General features: G+C 45.6%; 1 protein-coding gene across 1 annotated transcript in view; it reads right to left on the reverse strand.

Moving 5' to 3' along the window:
• Positions 1 to 628: 628 nt before the first annotated feature.
• Positions 629 to 15,386, reverse strand: part of KIF5C (kinesin family member 5C) — a 54,270-nt gene continuing 39,512 nt past the window's right edge. The window contains exons 12-17 of the mRNA XM_042041054.1: positions 12,889 to 13,064; positions 11,546 to 11,614; positions 8,161 to 8,367; positions 7,190 to 7,336; positions 4,952 to 5,063; positions 629 to 1,309 (exon numbers count right to left, since the gene is read on the reverse strand). Of these exons, the coding sequence (XP_041896988.1) occupies positions 1,290 to 1,309; positions 4,952 to 5,063; positions 7,190 to 7,336; positions 8,161 to 8,367; positions 11,546 to 11,614; positions 12,889 to 13,064 (731 nt within the window). The 3' untranslated portion in view covers positions 629 to 1,289. The remainder of the gene's footprint in view (positions 1,310 to 4,951; positions 5,064 to 7,189; positions 7,337 to 8,160; positions 8,368 to 11,545; positions 11,615 to 12,888; positions 13,065 to 15,386) is intronic.

A 15,386-nucleotide genomic window follows, 5' to 3' on the forward strand; every position in this document is an offset into this window, starting at 1 on the left:
GAGTCTGGAAAGATCACAACATGGAACACAAATCAATCATATTAAAACAGGGGAGAACCAACCAGCATCCACTTGCAGCAGCACATCTGCAGGAGGGAGCAAACTGTACGTCTCTAATTGTGCTTCTGACTGCCCCAAATATCCAACTTTCTCACATGGAAGGGCTCAGCCACCACCTCCACCTTTGTGTCCACACACAGGATTTTTCTCTCTCATTCCCAGGAAAGGCTTTGACTCAGGCATCTGATCTATTACTTTAAAAAAACCTCCAAAAATCAACAAAACCCCTCCCAAAACTTCCCAACTTCTTTCTTGCTTGTTTTGCTGTGCATTAAGGAATGAGAGGTTCAACACTTGCTGTGATACTTTATAAAATCAGAGCTCTAATAAACTCTTTTTGGCAAGTATCAAAGCCACTATTGGCATGGTATGAAAATAGAGAGTATTTGGTAATTATTTATTAGTTCCTGCTGGCTTTGCTGCTGAAATGATATTTTCAGTGTGAATATTCCAACACAAATCCCTCTCCCTAAGCACATTTTCTATGGACACATGAAGAGGCACGAGGTTCAGGGATACCAGATGAGGAAACTGTGGACTTACATGAGTTTTTCCAGTTTCATTTCTCTTTCCTGGTCCTCAATTTTTAATTTATCATAATCAGCACTCAGCTTCTCCTGTTCCAGCTGCAGCTTCTGGTTCATACTGGAAATGTGAAAGGAAAAGTCAGCACAGCTCAGCCTGAGCCCCAGGAGGAAGGGAGGATAAATCTCCACAAACAAAATGGGACTGGGCAGAGAAAAAGTAAAGCTGTAACTCTCTACTGGAAAATTGTGAAAGAAGTCAAGCATAAAGAACCTGAAGGACATTGTTTTAAAATATTGGAGAGCTAAATTCAGTGTTTTTTTTCCTTTGCCTTAAAGGACACAAAGTGTTGTTGGCATCTCTCTGTCTTGCTTCCTCATTTCCCTACAATTAATCTTTGGCCATACAATAAATACGATAAAAGAATGCCCAGATTTTAGAAAAAGAAGAATACAGGAGCAAAACATAACAGAGTCACACTGGCGTGTGAGCAGAAGATATAAAAATGCCTGAAAATGGGAGCTGTTTGAGTCACCCAGACTCTCAGAAGGTCTGGGGCAGGACTGGCCACCGTGAGAGGATCTCAAACCCTTCCCGGGGACATGGAACCATGTTCATGGTGGCTGAACTCAATGACCTTAAAGGCATTTTCCAACCCAAATGATTCCATGATCCTTTAAAACCTGCTCTCCTCCAAGCTCCTCTCACCCACTGACCTGCAGGTGCAATACTACTCTTTTTTTTTTTTAACTCTCCATAATTTTATGGCCTTGTTAAAGCTCCCCAATAAAGAACTAGGCACTGTAATCCACCCTGAAAAATAATTACAGGGTTGGCTGCTGCATGTAAGGACAGAACTTCCAAAGAAACATCAGTCAAATCTAACAAAACCAACCCCAAACGAGCCCAGGACTGAGGAAGGGATGAAGGGGCTGAACATACTCCCTGATTTCATCAATTATTTTCTGCTTCTCTTCGATTTCATCCCTCAGCCTGGACAGCTGCTTCTGGTGGGCTTCCCTGTGGCTCTCCATCTGCTGCTCCAGGGCCTTCTGCAAACACCAGAGCCAGGAATCAGACACAGATCCAGGGACACACAGCTCCCTCTTACCCAGCCGCTAGATTGGAGAGAAAACTACCAAATCCATTCAGGAATCTGCCTGCCATTTCCTGCTGTAATCACAAAACTCTGTGTCTACTCATCCAAGCGTTTAATTCAGTTTTTAGCAACAGATGTACAACAATTCTGACTCATTTTCTTGCAAAAACTACCACACAAAAACCCAGGGCTTGGCCACGAATGGCACTGATTTGACACCAATCCTCTCTTATTTCCCCTCTTTATTCCCCCAGGAAAAGACATGCACAGCTCTACCTGTGGCAGAAGTAAAACCCAAACCTCTGGGAGCTGTTTATCCACAGCCCTGCTATTGAAATTGTTCCTTAAATTTAAATTCTAGGAATAAATATGCCTCGAGCAGCAAAAAAACCTCAATGTATCTCTTTAGATTGCTAACAAAAGATTCGCTTTTTTCCCCTCAGAGCTGTAAGGTACAACCACTTTAATCACAACTGATTTGATCACTTTACAACTGCTTTAATCACTTACAATTTTTATCATGGAGGCAAAAGTTCTGCAGTCTACAAACCTCTATCACTATCCTCATAAAACTGCATTTTTCCTTCTCTGCAATTTGCAACCCCATCGAAACAACTCATTATTGCAAACATTGCTTTGCTTTCCAAAGGAAAAATACCAGAAAACAGGTTTATATATTTTATTGTTATTTCCAGGAGATAATCAGAACTCCAGCCAAACTTCAGGGAAGTAGCCTCTTTTAAAATCAAATTTATAACTACCTAAATGGATATTAACCCCAGTAGCCTCATTCACTACTGAGCAAATTGACTTTCAGCAGAGCTCCACCAGCAAAAAATGAGTGTAACGTAGAGGTGAATCAATGTAATTTTTGGTCACGTGAACAGGAAGACAAAATTCCACCCCAATGAACAATCTCACCATGAGATTCCCTCAAAATTTCCACTGTGCCAAGCTACCTTCATCTCCTCTGCATCCTGGAGCCGTGTCAGGTGTTCCTTCTCCTTGTCCTTGAAGCTGACTTCGTGCATTTTTTCTGTTTAAAGGTGGAGACAGTTTTAATTTTAAATTTTAAATTTAAATTTTAGATCTTTAAATAAATTTAATTTATTCCAGGAGATGGAATAAAGATTCTGTTCTAACAGTATAGGAGATGATAAAATTTTTAAAAAAATAAAAGCCTTGTCCCCACCTGCTGCTCCCTCAGTCAGGGAAGATCTGCTTTTGATACACACACATTTTTCACATTAAGTTGGAGGGGGAAAACCAAGCAATCCTTAAAATGAAGTCAGCTGGGAGCTGGGAAAGACACAACTTGTGCACATCTGAGGGAAGCAGCTTTGTTTGGAATGGGGCAGGGGGTTTGCCAGAGGGACAGCTGACATTTAGATAAATTCTTCTCCCAGAATTTTACAGAATACTTACTTAGCAAGGTCGATTGGTGCTGTTTGGTAAAGGATCTGGGTGGGGTTTTTTATAATTTTTCACATCGTTAAAACACAAAACTGAGTCCACGAGACCCAAAATTGTACCTTGAGCACGTAACTTGGCCAGCTCCTCGTTGAGGGAGTCCTGGGACTCCTCCAGCTGCCTCCTCTTCTGCTCCATGTTTTGCATGTAGTCTGTCAGGGACTTGATCTTTGCTTCGTGCTTTAAAGACAAGGAATAGCAGTGAGATGGGAGGAGCTGTGTCCTAGGAATTCAGGGAAAACTGTCCCACCCAAAGGAGAGAGAACAGAAAGACTTCCACATCCAGAGGTGATGACTGGGAGAACACACAGCAAAATGTCTGGGAAGGAGCTAAGAGATCAAAGCAGGCTGTGTTTTTAGAGGTCACACTCAGTAGCCCACTTTGGAATTCAGGCAGTAATCCCAAAACGTCCCTGGAAGCTCCTGACTTGGTGTTGAGCAGATTTTTAAAGGCAGATGGACACCAGCCTTATGAGGTGCCTTTGGGATCTTCAACCTGCAGAAGCTCAGATCCACCCTCCCCAGCCCTCCTGATTATTTGGTTCTTGCTAATGACCTTCTGAGCTAGAAAGGATTACGGTTAAACAGAAACCAGCGAAGTTTGTAGTGAAAACATCCAAAAAGGAATTAAAATATTCTAATTTGGGGACAACAATTAAGATACTGTTTGGATTATTGCATCCTAATTAAAAAGCCACTGAAGTACCTGTGGCTCACCTTAAAGTTCACCTTGGCAGAGAGGGAGGAGACCTCTGGGTCGGTGGTGCTGAGAAGGGGAGACTTGGAGGAACAACCCTGAGCTGGAATTAAAATAGTTCCCCCACCTTCTTTGGCTTTTAACCCCAGGGAGGCCTCCACAAGCACTCAGAAGGAAAACCTCCAAGATGCCAAGGCAGGAGATCGCCTGCTTGAGAGTTTTTCTGCTTGGTATCATTTTCAATTTACATTTTTGGGCAGCCCATACCGTGCAATTTTAAGAATCACGCTTCCAGCTACAGCTTGATTGAGTAGAACTTAATAAAGACACTGTGCTGAAGGAAAAGGGGCTCTCCCTGCTCCAGGTGTGCTCAGGATAACTGCTAGGGAATGAAATACAGGAAACTGGATCATGTCTTTCCCTTCCCATGGCCACTTCCGAGCAGGTGAGGGTGTCAGAGCTCTCAGCCTTTCTCCACAAGCATCGCTGCCTGGCCCAGCCACCCACTCAGAACCCCTCCTCCCACCTGGATTTCTATCCCAAAAAGTTTTCCATGTTATTTTGTAGCTTGCTGCCTGGTTTTCTTGGCAGCACACCCACAGAGCAAATCCGGGGAGCTGCCCAAAGGTTTGGCTCATGAAAAATATGGTCAGTGATCTTTTAAAGTGATCCAAGATGCAAATTATAGAATCACAGAATGAACTAGGTTGGAAAAGATCTTTGAGATCATCAGATTCCTGGTGAGGAAACCACTCCAGGGAGGAATTTCAGTGCTATCCCACCAAACACATTTTGAGACCTACCGTAGGACACGACCTTGCCAGAGCTCAGGACAGGACGTCAGAACATGCTGAGAAACACTCAGGGGGAGGAACGAGAGAAGAGAGGGCAAACAACAAAACACGCAAGAGACGACACTGCTCCGCTCCACAAGGCCCATGTCTCACTGCTGGCACACACATTCCACGGGGAAGGAGGCTGGGAAGGCCACCAAAGCCCGGGAGAAGGCAGGAGCAGACCCACCTGGGAGATGAGGAGCTGGCAGGCCGCGAGCTCCCTCTCGCTGGCGTTCATCTTCCTGTTGGAGTCCATCTGGGCGCTCTCCAGCTGCTTGCTCCGGTTCACCAGCGACTTCACCTCCGACTTCATCTTGCTGATGTAGAGCCTGGCCATGGTGAACTCCTCCTCGATCACCCCGTTCACATCTGCCAACTGAGCACACAGGGGTTGCCAGCTGCTCACAGCCACAGCACCGAGAGCTTTTCCTGTCCTGGGAACTGGGCTGGAGGCTTGGTCTGGGATTTGGGATGGTTTTACAGGCCAGGTGTCATTTTAGAAAGAGTTTGGAGAAGGGGAGAAAGATGTTAATTATTGCATGGGAATTTCTGAGAACTTAAAACTCCTATTTGGAGGACAAAAAAAATCAAAATTGGGATCTTTTCACAAAGCAAAGAGTGTTTATTATATTAAGGAGACATCTTCCTTCAGAATTTTTGATTTGATTTGTCCTCTTTTCTTGTATGTTTTATACATATATGTGAAGGGATATCAAACTGTTTACCAGGTATTAGGTTGGATTTCAGGGAAAGGCTCTTCCCCCGGAGGGTGCTGGGGCACTGCCCAGGCTCCCCAGGGAATGGGCACATTCCCAAGGCTACCAGAGCTCCAGGAGCGTTTGGACAATGCTCCCAGGCACAGGGTGGGATTTTTGGGGTGTCTGTGCAGGGACAGGAGCTGGACTTTGATCCTTGGGAGTCCCTTCCAGCTCAGGATATTCCACTGAGGAGCTGTGCAAGTTCTCCCTGAGCAAAAACACGGCCCAACTTCATCTGCTTCTCCCCTTTTCCCAGCACTGCCAAAGGGAAGGGAACACGTGCTGCTTCTCCTCCCAAAAATCCTGAAAAACGAGACTTCTTCCAAAATTTTCAGTCCGCTCTGAAATTAGACACACTTGGAGAAGATGCTAATTGCCAACAAATTTGCAATTATTCCCCTAAATGCTCCTCAGTCTGGCCTGATTTCCACTGACAGCTGTCCCCTGAAGTGCTGACATCTCAGTTCCCATAAAAACTTGTACCAAACTGCCTCTGCCTCCATTTGCAAAGATCTCCTCTCCCAGTCCCTGCTCCTGCGGCCACCAGAGGCTGCTGTGACATCTCCGAAGGCTGGGATCTGCAGAACCACACGGACAGCAGGGACTGTGTCCTCTGCAGCAGGACAGGCTGGAGCTCCTGCTGACCCAAGGGGGCCTTGGCAGGACATGAACAAAAAAGCGAACTAAAAGTAACAAAAATGTATTGCAAGGAGTTTTCATACATCTCAAAAATGAACGGAGCCAGTTTTAAGCACTGCTACTTTTCATATGGTTTCAAATGGACAAAGATGGCACTAACACCACCAGGGAGATTTTCCAGGCCATGGAAAGTTTCCATCACTGCCATTTATCAATGGCCATAGAAATATTTTCTCTGAAATCAGCATTTTGTTCATCTACAGATGTGACAAAGTGAGCAGCCACCTCCTCTGCTGAGGAGGCCACACAAAGGCAAATCTCAAAGCGGGGCTGACCAAAATTTGCACCAAGCTTCAGACCAAAAATTGGCCACCTCAGAAGCCAAATCTCACCCCTAAAGCTTTTTCAAATTCTGGGAATTCTGAGTCATGCCACCTAAGGAAGGAGTTGGGCTACGTGTGTATTGTTTTGGGGGGAACTCAGACCCCCCATTAAACAGTTCAGTGACTCCCAGGTGGGCTCTGGCCCCAAATACTGAGCTGGGAATAACTGTGGGAACTGTGAGCCAGCCAGACAAAGAGCTCTGCAGTGTCTTCCAGCGTGCTCAGCCAGGATTTACACAGAATGTCCTGGGAGAAGGACTGCTGGATCCACATATTCCACATCTACTGATGCTCCCAGGGCTGAAGCCAGGATGGGAGAGCTGGGGGTGTTCACCTGGAGAAGGGAAGGCTCCAGGGAGAGCTCAGAGGCTCTTGCAGGGCCTGAAGGGGCTCCAGGAGAGCTGGAGAGGGACTGGGGACAAGGCATGGAGGGACAGGACACAGGGATGGGTGGGATATTGGGAAAGAATTCCCAACTGAGAGGGTGGGCAGGCCCCGGCACAGGGTGCCCAGAGAAGCTGTGGCTGCTCCTGGGTCCCTGGGAGTGTCCAAGGCCAGGTTGGAGCAGTCTGGGATAGTGGGAGGTGTCCCTGGCCCTGGCAGGGGATTTGGAACTGGATGAGCTTTAAGTCCCTTCCAAGCCAAACCCCTCTGGGATTCCCGGATTTGCTGGAGTGTTTTTCCCTGCAGGAGGAGCTGGGGAAAGCACAAAGCCCACTCACAGTTTTCACGTCGTTGGTGCCGATGATTCCCCCGATCTCCCCCAGGTCCTTGAGCAGCAGGTTCAGGATTTCCGTGGCTCTCTTCTTCTGGTGGTTACTGAGCTCCTGCAGCTGGCCCAGCTCCCTCTGGGTCGCTGTCAGGGCACTCTGGAAAGGTTTAAAACCAAGGGTTACCCTCCCCCCTGCAGGCTGGGCAGTTTTTGTGTGGCATTTTCCTCGTGCCTGCTGGCACAATGTACTGACACATCCAGTTCCACCTTGGCATAATCCACTTTCACAACTCACTTGCCACCAAAGGCTACTTTAGATCTATTAAATGTAGCAAATCCGCTAAGAATCTTATTTGCATAATACATCAAAGGAGGTTAATCACAGAGAAATAGGTATAGAGGGATAGAAAATTCAATTTTTTCCGATGGATTTCGTGGTAATCTGTTTTACTGAGGGAGATAACAAAGTCTTTAATGAAACAGAGCTGTTAACAACAGTTCCTTAAGTTGGTGTAATAAATTAAGGGAAAAGGATGCTTTAAGCTACTAAACCGGTCTTGATTTTCTTCAGATCACATTTTTCCCTTAAGATCAGGACACATCAGCTGAAAAAGCTGATTAATTTTTATCTGGTTCCTTCCTTGAGATCCCCTGGCTCCCTGTGAAATCCCTGCTCCGCCGCACAGAGTCCAGGAAACCACAAAATGCTGCCATTTGCATGAGGCAGATTTTCACAGCTTTCTTGGCAAAATACAGGTTTTAAATATCCAAAACACAGGATGGCCACTTCTCACATCCAGTTCCTTGCTGCAAGAGCTACAATCTGCCACCAACTTCCACGGAGCAGCTTCTGAATTACCTCAATTTAGCTGGTTAATTAATACAGGGAAGAGAGGGTGACACCAGCAGGTTTTTGGGAAGCCCTGGGGGAATGTTTAGGGAGCAAGGAGAGAAGCATAAGGAAGAACAAGTTGCTCTTACACTTTTCTGTGCCAGCTCATCTGCCAGCTGCTCGTTGGTCCTTGTTTTGTCCTCCACTTCCTGGGATTTCTGGTCATAGTTGACAGCCAGCTCTTCCAGGGCTTGGAGCACCTCCTTCACTTCATCCTTGGCTGCCTCGTTCTCAATTTGGAGTCGGGTCAGCTCCTCCTGGATCTTCTCATAATCCCTTCTCGTGGAGGCCAGAAGCTGGGAAGGAATATCACAGCAGCATTAAGTGACCCAAAAACTCCTTCAAAAGACAACACTGGAAAGGGGAAAAACAGGCAAAGAGGGGGAAAAAGGGTGAGCACAAATCCTGTGTGCAGGAGGGGAGAAATCCTGAAAACAGCACCAATTCCAGCATAAACGTGTTTGGAGGAAGCACAAAAAAAGCTCTGAACTTCAACAACAAGAAAAATCTTCATCAAATCCTATTATGACCCAAGACTCGAGGCAGAGAAACTGATTTTAAACAGCATCAGAGCACCAAAGACGTTTCCTGCCCTCAATCCAGGGCTGCAGCTCAGACCAAAAAAATACCACAAAGTGAAATGTTTCAGCAGAGGCTCGGGGCTTTGAACTGAGCTGAGGGAAAAGGGCTCTCTGAGGCAGCCTCAAAGACCTTGTGGCTCCACAGAAATATTTTGATAAGCAAACCTAAGATGATTATTCTCAGTTCTCATCTGAAGGATGATGCTGAGGACAGATTAGCTGCTCCTATTTGCTGAGGGAAAATATTCATCTCAGAAGAAAATAGTGACTTCACACACACACACACTGGTGAGTGCTTCCAGGCTGTAAAACTTACTAAAGTTACTCTCTGCACGCTGCTGAGGGAGATGCTGAGGTTTCAGTGACTGTCAGAGGTCACCGGCTTAGTCCTGTCCCTTGCCCTTGAACCAATGTTCAGTGAGGTGGTAAAGCCATGAAAATTCAGCTGTGGTGTCCTCAGCACAACCCCAGCCCCACCAGCAGCCCTGTGCTGCAGAATGATGTGAAAAGAAATAAAAGTGACACCTAACATTTACTGCTGATACTGCACTTTCAAGAATAAGAACAAAATCAGGGCTTGGCATGGCATGAAAACATCAAATAGGGAATTACACCAGATAAAACCCATGCAGGAGATAGGAGAGGGCCTCATGCTCATCCTAACAGCCAAGTCTGGACACTCATCCACAGAATTCACTCCTTCCCAAGAAGTCTGGACTATGGGTTAGTATAATATTGCAGACAGGGGAATAAAACCTTCCCTGCTGAAATGTTTTGGGTGGATTTCTCCTGCTCTGCCCACCAAGCAGCTGAGTGAGAGACCCCCAGCAGAACACACACCCCCCCTCTCAAGCAGACCACCCAAAAAGCAGAATGTCCCAGGAGAAATGGGGCTTTTTTTGGCTCAGAGTGCTTGTGGAAAACAAGAAAGCAGGGAGGCAGCTCTGGAGGCTGGCATGTGCCCAGAGAGGCACCGAGAGGATTCAGATGTAAGGGAAATTTATCTCCCTGGTAATGCTGCAGCCTCAGAAGTGCACTCACGTTATGGAAAAACCCATTGGATTGCCAGAGCCAGATGGCATGTAAATATTTAAACAACAAAATAGCTTCAAATAATCTTCCTGCTAAACACAGATGGAACTATTATTTACATTTACTTAAGAAATTTTCTCTGTGAATATTACCGTGCCTTCGAGAAACGCTGTGCATCACCTACAGCATAAACAAAGAGATTCTGGCTGATACTATGTGGAAAAACGGAGCAAGGTTTTCAAAAGCCACTGATAACACGTTAAAATGATGAGCTGGAAACAAAGGGAAAAGGTCCATGGCTGCAGCACCTCGTGGATCAGTTCTATGTGGGGATGGAATATTCAGAATCCCCCAAAACACCCACCTTAAGCAGCAGCCAGGGGTGAAAAAGGTATCAACTCCCCCCCAAAATCAGCCTCATCTGCAGCAGGCCTCAGGTTTATAATTAACCTGCTGGCTTAATCAAGCAGAAATAAGGACTGGTTAATTAGGGGGGAGCAGAGTGAGGCAGCTGCTCGTGGATCAGTGAGCTCATCACATCTCCAGGGGAGAGCAGGGACAGCTGATGTGGGGAAAAACACCTTGAATAATAAAATACCACCTTATCCTTCAGAGGTCAGAGCCCGGCAAGCTCCTGAGGTGAGTCAGAAAAAGATTCTGAACAACATCAGCTGCAGAGATTTCACAGCTTAGCAAAGCTGGACTAGGAATGTGTGCAAAAAAAAAAAGGGGGAAAAGTGGCCACTGAAAACCTGATTCCTCTTCCAGAGGAGATACTGGAACAGGGAGGGTGGGAAATAATTGTGTCAGCTGCTCCCAAACAGGAGGAATGCACATCACCCCAAAAGCAAGGCACGAGGACAAGTGTGAGGGAAAAATCCACCTCAGGTGATTTTGAAAAGGGATGTAAAAAGATGGGAGAAGTGAGGTGACACAAAAACTCGTAGCACACATCAGGAAACAATGGGCTGAGCAGGCATAAAGTGCATTATTATGCTGGTGGAGCCACAGGCAGCACTGCTCAGTGCAGGGCAATCAAATCAAGCCGTGGCAAGAGAATGAGGAGCTTAATCTTGGACTAAAATAAAGCTGGAGATTCCCCCAGCCAGGCCAAGTCCCCAGAGGGGGCAGGTGAACCCTGAGTGATGAATTACAGATGTGTTCAGACGTTGTTTTCTCCCTGATAACACCTTGGGAACCCTTTCTGAGGGCCTGGATTCCCAGTAAAAGCAATTCCTAAGAAATATCACAGCAACATTTGGGGAACTTGGTGGTTTTGCCTCATTTTGCATCTTCAAAACTCCTCATAAATGACAGATAAGGGAATGGCTTGACTGAGTTTAGTGATCATATTTCCCATCTTAAACCCAAACCCACATTCATTTTAGGGACAGAAAAAATGCAATCAAATGTTTGAAGTGAGCAATCCAAGATTTTACAGCAAATCTGTGGCAGCACCAATTATCAGGTTTTTCCATCTCACAGATTGCTGCCTCTAATTGCCAAAATAATGACAATTAGTAATTTAATATCAGGAAATCTCTAACTCCCTGTAGTCCATAGTGCCTGGATACCTGAATGGGTACAACGAAAATCACATTTGGCGTGAAAAATCCTGGCCCCACTCCTCCCCTGGACCTCCAGCATCACTTCCCAGTGGGAGGGATTGTTATTTCAAGGCGTTTTATCAAAGGCTTCATGAGACTATGATGAAATTTAAAGTTTAAACCTGGCTGACACCTTTTCCAAGTGAATTTTAGCCAGTGAATATGAACAGCTGTGATGGAATCATTAAACAAGGGGCTCAGGAGCAAAATGGAAAGGGGTTTTTTTGGTTGGTTTATTTGTTTTAGTTTCTTACCTCCTCTTGATCCAACATTTGCTGCTTTAGTTTTTCAGCCAACTGGCTCTGCTGGTTGATTTCATCATCCTGCAATGAAACAGGGGTTGAGATTTTTAATTTCCCTTCACAGCTCTCATTTGATCACTTTTTATCTCCCCTTTCTAGAAAAGAAAGGGGAATAATTCAGCAAACTTTGTGAGGGGAGAGAAAAATAAACATCCACGGAGCTCTGCAGTAAAAGCTGTCAACACTGGTGTAAATGGAGATATTTTGGGTTTGGGATCCCAGTGTTTGGGATCAAATATCTTCTCATTTCCTACAGTGCTGTGCCAAATTATGCTTCCCATGTTTTCTAGGGAAGAACTCAAACCTGCTGCCAGTTCCCTCCAGAATAATTTAAGGGGCTTTGCTGCTTTTGATGAGGAAAGTGAAAGAAGGACTGAATTTTTCTTTTTCTTTCCCTAATCAATATGTAAAAGCTGGAGATTGCTGCTGGGGATGTAGTCAGAGAAAAGCTGAAATTTCTCACAGAAAACTGCTCCTTTCAGTGCCATCAACACTGCTGTGCAACCAGACTGTGCAGGGACACCTCGAGCACACCAAAATTAAGGTTTAAACACGATTCCTCTGTAGCCACAAACAGCCAAACTCCAATTTTAACAGGCAAGGACACACTGGGCTTTTTTCTGCTATTTTCCTGCTAATTACAACTGAATTTTCAAATTGAGTATCGATTCATGATGAGAGCTGCCCTTTCTCTAGACAGCCTTTTTGCTGCTCTCATCCACAGTGGTGAGTGGCTTTTTCTGGGACTCTGGCCCGGTGCCCCCCCACTTTTCATCTTTCCAAGAGCCAAAGCTCTTAATGGCTGGATGAAGGAATTGCTGAGAGCTTTAAGTGCCAGTGATGTCCCTCAAGCTGTGCAAAGAGATAAATAAATGAGCCACCTGCACTTGGGGCTGTGTTTGCAGCTCCAGCAACACAAACAAAAGGGGATGGGGATACATTTTCCTGAAAATTGTGAGCTGGAATTATTAAGGACAGTCACCATTTGCTTCTTTCCCTGGTGACTCCAGGGTGATGTTACAGTTTGCTGAGGGATTTTACAGAAATCACTGAAGGAAAGGAAAGGAAAAGCCTGAACTTAAAATTGAAGGAAAACTTGGCTCTGATTTCCTGGAGAGTGCTCCCAAACACTGTCAGCACATGGAAAGGGGGCGGAGAGCTGAGAGGATCTGCTTTTACGCAGTGTTTGGAATTTTCCAGCGTTCTCCAGCTCACAATGCTCAAGAAACGGAGAAAAAATACACCCACAATATGGCAATAATTTTCCATTTCCACCTGGAATCAAGCATTCCCACCTTATCATCCAGCTGCCTGTAGAGACTGGCAATCTCCTCATCGTATTTCTGCTTCTCCTCTGTGGAGATGCTGGCGACCACGGGGGTGATGTTATCAATGATTGGGGTGTTATCACAAGGCTCCAGGTTCTTCTGGTCCTTGGCACTGATCTGCTCCTCCTCGGGCACAGCTTCTCCTGCAGGAACACGACTCATGACAATCCCAAATCCATGGATACTTTAGGATGGGCCTTGCCAGTCACTGAGGGACTCAGGGGAGTAAGGAAGGGCTTTTGTGCCACTGCCAGGGATACAAATGACATGGAAAAGGTGTGGGAAGGTGGCCACCCTCGTGAGGAGGATGATTCCACGGAAATGCAAACTCCGTGGACTCCGTGATCTTGGAGGTCTTTTCCAAGCTTAATGATCCTATAAAAACCAGCAACAGGTTGAACCCTAAAAGCACTGAAATCCTTTCACTCCCAGGATTAACTCCATGGATTAACAGAGGTGTAACTAAGGAGGGAAACCCGCAAATTCCAGCCTAAAATCTGCTGGCATTTAAATGTCTCTTCCTCTCGGGATTTCCAGCTCCAGGATAGACCAGAAGGGCACCAGAGGTGTTCAAAACAATATTCACCTTCTGCCTTGCAAATTCAAGCACAAACACCAACTTCCAGAGGTTGTCTGCACACACCAGACATATTTCCTACAAAATCCCTGTCCCCAAGGAATATTTCCTTTGGGAACAGCGCTGTGTCACAATCACAGGCTCAGTGATGAGGGATGGGCAAGCTACTCATACCAGAAATTAAATCCACTCTCCCCAGAGGCTAGGGAGAGGCTCTGGGAGCCCCTGGATGCTGCTCAGGGAGTGGGGAGGTTACAGCCAGCCCTGATCCGCAATCAGGTTTTTTTCCTTTCCCAGGAAAAGCTCCTATATTTTAGCCCCTGAAAGCTTCACCAGCCTTTCCTCTTGCCAATTTATCTCACTGGCAGGGGAACAGGTTAGCAGGACAAATATATCAAAGCCCAGAAAGGCTGAGTGGGGCCCCAAAGCAAAACAAAAAGGGCAAGAAAAAGCACAACCAACCAAACAGATGATTTTTTTCCCAGCTTAAAGCAGGAAAAAGTGGAATTTGAAATCAAGCAGCATCACCTCTATCAAGGTACTTCACTCCAAATATTTTCTGCCCTGTTTCTGAAGGGTTGATGGTATTTTATATTATTAATGAGGGAAATGTGGATTGATTTTTTGCTGTTGGAGCAGAGAAGGAAAGGTGGGTTCAGTCAGAATGTGGGGCCTTGTACACAAAACAACACTCCTCAGGCTGTGGAGAATCCACCAGGAGCTTCCCAAAAGGAATGTTTAATTTGTCATCCACTGGATGAGAACCTCCTGCCTGTAAAACACAAGAGAATTGTGCACTTGGTGCTGAAACCCTCAGTGAGAATTGAGCTCACCCATTTCCTGCTGCCCTTTTCTTTTGTAGAATAAATCCTTCATTCCTGGAATAAGCTGTACCAGTGGAATATTATCCAAGATGTGATTTCTGTGACAGCTTCCTTTGTAAAAAGCCTCCTTCCTTCCAGAGGATGGGATTGCAGAAGGTCAGACAAGAAATCAATAATCTTTTGAATGCATTGCTGGGTAACCCTGATGGAACTGCAGCACTGAGGGAGGGGATGAGGACGGGGATATTTAAACAAAAGGATCCATCCAGGCTTTTCTTTAAAAAAAAAAAAATGGGAAGGAAATTCCTCAAGAACGGGAAGGAAATCGAAGTGGCCACATGTGGCAAACATGGGCAGAAGGAGGGAGAACAGAGCAGGTCCCAAATCCCCATCCCAGCATCTCCATAGCAATGGGGCTGTGCTGAGAAGGAAAAATTCCCTGTGCCAGGGTCTGCAGAGAAAGGCACAATCAGGGGGTAACAGCTCCTCTGAAAGAAACAGCACAGGGAGGCGGCAGAGGGAACGCTCTGCATCCCTGAAGAGCAGCGATTATCCTGCCAGGATTGCAGTGGGACGGGAGACACCAGAGCTGCCCGAGCCACACCAACTGGGACTCATCATTAAACCACCCTTTGCTCTTGGTTCAGGCTTTTCTCGAGACACATCCACACACAGAGCCTGGAGGACATGGAATTTAGAGAATAAAAAGGACTCCAGAGCAGCATTCGTGGGGATTTGTTGGGATTTCAGGGATGCAGGGTTGGTTTCTTTGGATTGGGGGGGGATTTTTGTTGGTTTGGAGGTTGGGGGTTGATTTTTTACTTGTGAAATAAACAATTCAAACTGAGGATAGGTTGCTAAAATTATTTGTCAGCATTGCAGATTGAATTAATTTTTTTTCAATTTGTATTTCAATAAAAATTTGTTAGTTTGTATTTCAATAAAAACTATTTCATTTCTATGTATCCATATTCTGCCTCCTCTACCACCCTACAGCTGATGTTACAACCTACCCTGAACAGCAATTCCCCATGTTTCTAAACAGAAAATTGGCTGTTCTCAAG

Source organism: Corvus kubaryi, unplaced genomic scaffold (genome assembly GCF_017639235.1).
Source record: "Corvus kubaryi isolate FWS band 111438036 unplaced genomic scaffold, C.kubaryi_AGA036_p1.0 37396, whole genome shotgun sequence".
NCBI classification, from domain to species: Eukaryota; Metazoa; Chordata; class Aves; order Passeriformes; family Corvidae; genus Corvus; species Corvus kubaryi.